Source organism: Mesoplodon densirostris, chromosome 14 (assembly GCF_025265405.1).
Source record: "Mesoplodon densirostris isolate mMesDen1 chromosome 14, mMesDen1 primary haplotype, whole genome shotgun sequence".
NCBI lineage: Eukaryota > Metazoa > Chordata > Mammalia > Artiodactyla > Ziphiidae > Mesoplodon > Mesoplodon densirostris.
Window position 1 is genome coordinate 73238463 of NC_082674.1, and position 7102 is coordinate 73245564.

General features: G+C 48.3%; 1 protein-coding gene across 1 annotated transcript; it reads left to right on the forward strand.

Annotated features, from left to right (window-relative positions):
- Window positions 1–3093: 3093 nt before the first annotated feature.
- LOC132501528 (protein FAM170A-like) lies at window positions 3094–7102 on the forward strand (the record flags this gene model as incomplete). The annotated part of the gene is made up of 3 exons (XM_060117138.1): window positions 3094–3163; window positions 5493–5633; window positions 6420–7102. Coding segments are annotated over exons 1-3 (894 nt in total), but the record flags the coding sequence as incomplete, so codon positions are not given.

Sequence of the window (7102 nt, forward strand, 5' to 3'; positions counted from 1 at the left end):
AACACCCTGAGGCCACTCAGCCTGACTCCATGCAAACATGTGTCCAGCAGCCAGCCCTTCACCTGTGGCTCCCCAGCAAGACAGGTACCTCGGGGGTGCCAACTCATTCTGAGTCCATTATGCCTGGCCATTCATAAACCGCTGTCTAACGTGTGAGGAATAAACTCTCAATGTGTATGAGGAAATTGGGGAAGGAGGTTGAAAGGTTACTTAAACGGAAAACAAAGAAGTTCGGGAAGGCAGGATGGTAGAGAGACAAGAAAAAGACCTTAAAAGATAGAAAGGATTTGCCAAAGAAGAGAAAGAAAAAGAAATGATTCCGAATGGGTTAACCTGCAGCTAGGAAGTTAAGGAAGATTATTGATGGGTGAAGACTATGGAATAAAGTGAATAAAATGTATCAGAAGTTGCTGAGACTATGGTAAGCAGCATGATTATCAAATTATGAATTGGCTGCACTGGCATTCTAGGGGGGCACTAGGAAGGGGAAGCAGATGTTCATGAGATGACAGTAGCAGGTGGAAAGTTGTTTCAGGGGAAGATCAGTCTTGCAGAGGGTGTATCAGAGGAGGGCAAGTGTGAGCAAGCAAGGAAATACTAAGTGTATACGGTTCCTTCACTGAGTGCACCCAGCCCCGTGGTCAGCCTTGAGAACAAGCAGGACTTCAGGTACTGGAGCTACATTTCAGTCGTCAAGACTTGAGAAGACACCCTTAACTCAGGTCTTCTCTTCAAACTCCATCTTTCCTTCTTGACCTTCATTTGGCCTCTTCCCTTACCCTCAAGCTGTGGACTGAGGCCACAGAGCAAGATGGGTCACTAGTGTCCTCCATCCCCTGGCGACTGTGGTTCACATCAGTGGAGTACCAAAGGCAATAACCAAGTAACAGACACAAGAGTGTATGAAGAAGAAGAGATTCTGGTAAGGCTTTCTGTGACAGTGTGGGCCAAGTCGGCTCTATATGGCTAGTATCACGTGAATTATGAGCAGCCTTAGGGGAGAAGTTCTCAGAAGGCAGAGCCTGGCTCTCTAGAGGCTCTGCGTGCTCACAGCCCACTCCAAGACCTCAGTTACAGCTTCGGCCCCCAATCTCTCTCCCTCTGCCTGCTCACAGTTTTTTTTTTTTTTTTTTTTTCTTTTTGCGGTATGCGGGCCTCTCACTGCTGTGGCCTCTCCCGTTGCGGAGCACAGGCTCCGGATGCGCAGGCCCAGCGGCCATGGTTCACGGGCCCAGCCGCTCCGCGGCATATGGGATCCTCCCAGACCGGGGCACGAACCCGTATCCCCTGCATCGGCAGGCGGACTCTCAACCATTGCGCCACCACGGAGGCCCTACTCACAGTTTTTGAAGTCTTCTTTCCTCCACATTTCTCTTGAGAGGTGGAGGAGGAAGATGAGCTTCAGGCCAGCTCAGACTCCCCTGGGATCCCAGCAGGATGCCTATCATTAACCTCCCACCTTCTAGGAAGCTCCTAAGATCTTCACATTTGGGGCAGTTTTCATTTCAGCTGTGCTTCAAATTGCTGGCTGGAGACGGCCTGTTGGAAGGTGGCTAAAAGCAAGTAGCAATCCTTCGGGCAGCCTGGCCCTTCTCGACTGTCAGACATCTTCAGGGATATTCTAGGAAATGTTGTTTGTTCTAGAGAAGGGAGGGAAACAATCCAATTGTCCAATAATGCTTGAATGGAAAATAAATGATGCTATATGCATGTGATGAAATAATATCAAGCAGTCAAAAATCAAAGACCTAGATCTATATGGATTCACGTGGATAAGTCTTGAAAACATAATATTGATTGAAAGAAAATAAGATAAAGAACGTTAGATTGTGATAACAGGTATGTAAGTATTTAAATATTTAAATCAATTCAACATATTGCTTCTATATATAGAGATCCAAGAAAATAAACTTTATCCAAAGAACACATTATTTACATTTAATATGCTCATTTATCTAGGAGACCCAAAAGAACCCACAGATAAACTAGCAGGAACGAATAAGACGGTTCAACAAGGCACACACATACAAGATCAATACATTTTAAAAATCAGTCAGGCTCCTCTACACTGGCGTAACAAATTAGAAACTGTAAAAGAAAATAAGAAAAAAAGAAGATCTAAACATAGTCACAAGAGCCATATAAATTATTTAGAGCTAAGCATACGTAGAAGGCAATATAACTAACAGACTGAGTACGAACAGTTAAACTCCGCCCAACCCAAGGTTAGGAAAAGACTGTTGTTACTTTATGAGAACAGACCCTCTCCTTAAGGAGCAGATCAGTAAGTGAGAGTGAATCAAAGAAACACAGCATTTGAAAAGTCAGCTAGTCCAAGCCTCTTGATCGCACATACAGAAGCTGAAGCTCAGATAGGTTGAGTTACTTGGTAAAGGGCCCAATGTCCTGACTCAAGGACTAGCATTTTTCACTCATTCGCAAGACACAATCAAATGCAGTACCTTGGCAAGAGATGGGGAAAAAATGAAGAAATCAATTATATAGTTCCTCATCTTTAAGTACAGAAATAGCCGTGACAAAATTACACGTATTGAGGGAAAATTGAAGTGCAGAGTTTAAAATGTCAATAATCCACAGGGAAACTGGAGACCATTTAAAATATTCATATTAAATCTCTCTAGAAAAGACATTCAAAGATGTCCAATCAAAATGTGAATTTTATAATAGACATGGTATGATACAATTTATAATAGATATGGTATGAACCTTTCCCTTTCACGGGAAAGGTTCAGCTGGGAAAAAGGAATTGTTCTTGAAAATGGGGCCTGTGCTATTGCAGACACTGTGCTCAACCTAGGTCCACCGAATGCTCTGAGGTCAGCACTGAGGTCACAGAATTCCGCTGTGCGCCTGGCAACCTTGCAAACATAACAGCCCTGGTGAGCACTAGGCAGTACTACTGGTTCACTAAGTGGCACAAGTTTTTCAGCCATTTAGGAGACTTGACTATTTTTGTTTGTATTGAATCATTTCAACGGATTGCCCAAGAGCCAACAAGGGCCAGCCTGTAGGGAAGAGGAGGAGTTGGACATCTCTTGAGGCATCTTCTAAGGGAGACTTCTAGTCGGTACGATGGAACGGCGACGAAAGAGGAAACATCTGGAAAATGAAGAGTCCCAGGAAACTGCCGAGCACGGAGGAGGTATGTGGGGGGCAACTTGTCTGGGGCACATGGGTTTCTGCCAAACTGAACCTTCTCTAGGAAGCGGGGGACTGAGAACGTGTCACCTGTGAAGCAGGGAGCGAGAGACCTTGTCTCACTGATGCTGCCGTATCCATCCGGAGGGTCCCTGTGGTGTGAGACGGCACAGAACGGCCAGATGCCCCCTGGGAGATGGGATGTCAGCTCCGCTGGTCTGAGGACTCTCTCCTGGGGCAGCCGGGCCTGGAGCTTTGTCGCACTCACAGCAGGCTGCATCCTGCTTGCACAGACCTAGAGGTGCAGCTTTTCTCAGTCCCCGATTTCTCTCTTATGCTCTTGGATCTTTCCCTGGGGTCATGAGGTGGGGGATGTGAAGGATGCAAGGATGCTGAGAGAGACCCATGAGTTGCTTGGCCTCTTTTACCAAAGTGGAAAGAGAAGCCCCATGAGTTGAAGGCCCTGTTGAAAAATATCTTGACAAGTGGAATGCACTTTGAAAGAAGATTGTTTGTCTAGGGATGGTGTCATATTGAAAGCAAGGAGGTTTTATTCCTTCAACAGGAAGAATTTCCCAAAGGAGATCAAGGGAAGGGAAGGGTTTTCCAGAGACTGAGACCGCGTGGGCGGGGGTGAGAAATGGCCTCAGGGTCCTGGGGGGAGCTCTGAGAGCCACGGGCCACGTGGTGTCTGCGTGCATTAAATGTAGGCGAGTAGCTTGCCCTGGGAGAGGGGTGGTCACCCCAGAGCTCCAGCTAGAGGCCTCTGCCCCAGATTAGAGCCCAGTAGCTCCTACTGGAGGGCCCTGGAGACTGTAGGATGGGCCCTGGGAATGGAGGTCTACACAGCAGGCAGATTTCCAGGCAGTGGCTGGGACAGGCTGGGGAAGGCAATGACTGCCCCTGACCATTCAGAATATTTTGCTCTATGTTCCTGTGTGTGTGTGTGTGTGTGTGTGTGTGTGTGTGTGTGTGTGGTAGTGCAGAGAAGTGCGGGATGAATGGGGGTAGAGTGCTTACCAGATATAAAGTCTGCGTGGTAAAGTTCTTGTCACCCTGCCTGGACCTGGCTGACACTCGGTGTACGTAAGAGTGTATACAGATTTCTTGTTAGGGGTGTTTTATGAGACAGTAACTCATACACCCATGTACACTCTGATACAGCAAAAATATCACACACCCCACATATAACTTCCTTAGTAAACCACACACAGCACATGGAGGTATATACACGGATCCCTCCTGTACTACGTTCTCATACAACCCACCTGTATCACAATCCTCTCCTCCAACACCAAACACTGGAGATGAGATATGTATATAGACACACACACACTATATATAGGACACACGCACACACACACTATATATATATATGTATCTCCTCAACTCTCGCACAAACACAGCTAACTTCAGCAATCGCTAAATACCTCTGTAAGAACCAGTCACGTGTCATACACACCACACTTGTAACACATTCTTGAGTAATGCCAGACCCGCTTTGTACAAACCACAGTAAACCACAGTCTCACTAACCCATGTCAGGGTTGCCAGAGAAAATATGGGCTATCCAGTTCAATTTGAATTCCAGATAAACAACAAGTAATTTTTCAGTATCAGTATGTCCCACATATTGTATGGGCCATACTCACACTAAAACTAAGTCAGGCCAAATACTGCATGGGAATACTTACACTAAAAAATTATTCTGGGTTTATCTGAAACTGAAATTTAACTGGGTGCCTTGTATTCTTGTTCGCTAAGTCTGGCAACCCTTATATACTTACCACCAGCTGATGTATTACATATTTATTGTAGTTTTGTTTAGTGTGTGTCTTCCCCTACTAGAATGTGCAGCGTTACCAAAGACTACAACAATGGAAGAGTGCCGGATACACAGGAGTAGCTGCTTACTGAATCTTGGTGAATGAATGAATGAACACGCACCATAAATACAAGCCACACCATGTAATGAGGAAAAGTTACATGTCCCAGAATTCCTGACTTGTGAACAGAAACCATGCACACAAAGGCCACAGACACACATAGACACATCTGCACTGTGCTCCCCATGCCAACCCCACACTTACCACAGACTTAACTGATACACATCACTCACTCTTCCCACACACTCACAGTCACCACCGAGGCCTACATTACCAACTAGACAGTGAGAGAATAAGTATTGATTGGAATTAAATCCTGGAGGATCCACTGGGAACCACACTCTCAACTGTGTGTATTCACTGCACCTGACACGTGTCACACACTCAGTAAATATTTGTGGACAGAGGACTGATGAACCCACCCTGAGCCTTTCATTCCTCCCTCAGGAATCTCGAAGTCACAAGAGGATCCCCCTCGGCTTGGATCCACTGTGGTGGCCCAAGGCTGCAGCCCAGGGTCAGGGGAGGTCTCCTCTGCCTCTAAATACTTCTTCTGTACTTCTACTCCGCTCAAGCTCAGCTACGCTGGTAAGGGCGCGGGGCTCCTCAGGTGAGGGGGTGCTTGGCTGTGAGGCAGGAGGCACACAGATCCCAGGGAGGCTGAGAGGAAATCCAGGGTCATCAGAGGTGATGAGGGCTCTGTGGAAGAGCCTGGGCAGGATGGCTGAGCTGTTCCGAGGGAGTGGATGCCAGCTGAGTCTGGGGGGGCGGTGTGAATCCTGGTAGTACCATGGTGGGGAAGTCAAGGAGCAGGGGCCGGAAAGGTCTGGGCTTGAGGTGGAGGGAAGAGGGACCAGATGAAGCATCTTCAGAGGAAAATGTAGGCATTGTCTTTGCCTTTGCCTTTGCTTCCAGAGAAGGACAGAGTTCTGCATCATACACCTCCAGCCTGAGAGCAGGACCATCCAGCTCAGGTCCACACAGCTCACACATACATCCGCCCTCCAGTCACAGCCCTTCTGAGAGCACACAGAAGCCCCAAGCACCACAGCCCCATTCCACAAGGAATGCACCACCGATATTCCCAAACTCACACTCCTTGTCATACACGCATCCAGCCGCATCCCTCACATACCACAGCCCTCACCACCATACTCCACACCCCTGTATACAGACACCGCTCCAGTATCCCCCCCACGCACATGAAAAGCCCACAGATGACACCAGATACACCGCTCCATCCTACGGCCAAAAGACACCAAGCTCACGACATAGCTACGTCATGCAAATGTCCCTCTCTCGTCTACCACACCTGCTCCCTCAGCTTCCGGCACGGCCCATGCATGTTATTATGGTTTTAATTTCCTTTTTCAGCAATGCGGAGATTTCGAGACACTGCCTGGCTTACAGCACCCCTAGCCCAGGTTCAGGAAGAAGGGGAGACCGCTCCCCCATCACACTGTGTCTCCTCCTCGCCCTCTTCACCCTGTAAGAACGATCTGCACCCAGACAAAGAGGAAAGGGGCATGAAAATATACTACATGCAGGTACAAGTGAACAAGGGTGTCGCTGTCTCCTGGAAGACAAAGAAACCCTTGGAGTTGCCTGAAAAGCAGCTGACGATAGAAGAAGTGACCCTTCCTGAGGATGCGTGCACAGTAGGCACGTGCCCCTCTGATGTGTTCACCGAAAGCCTCCTGTCTGACAGTGAGCCCACTGGGGAGGAGAAAGAGTATGAGGAAAGGGCAGAGCCAGGCAGCCCATCAGGGTCACCTGCCGTCGAGGAGAGACCCAGGGCCAAGACACCGGACTGGATGGTGACCATGGAGACCGGCTTCAGGTGCATGGCCTGCTGCCGGGTCTTCCCCACCTTGGAGATCCTCCAGCAGCACGTGAAGGGCGGCGTCCAGGAGGGCTTCAGCTGCCGTGTCTTTCATCTCACCATGGCCCAGCTGATGGGCAATGTGGAATCCGGGAGCACCCCTAAGGAGGAGGAGGAGGAGGAGGAGGAGGAAGAGAAGCAAGAAGAAAAGGAGAATGAGGGAGAGCAGCCCACG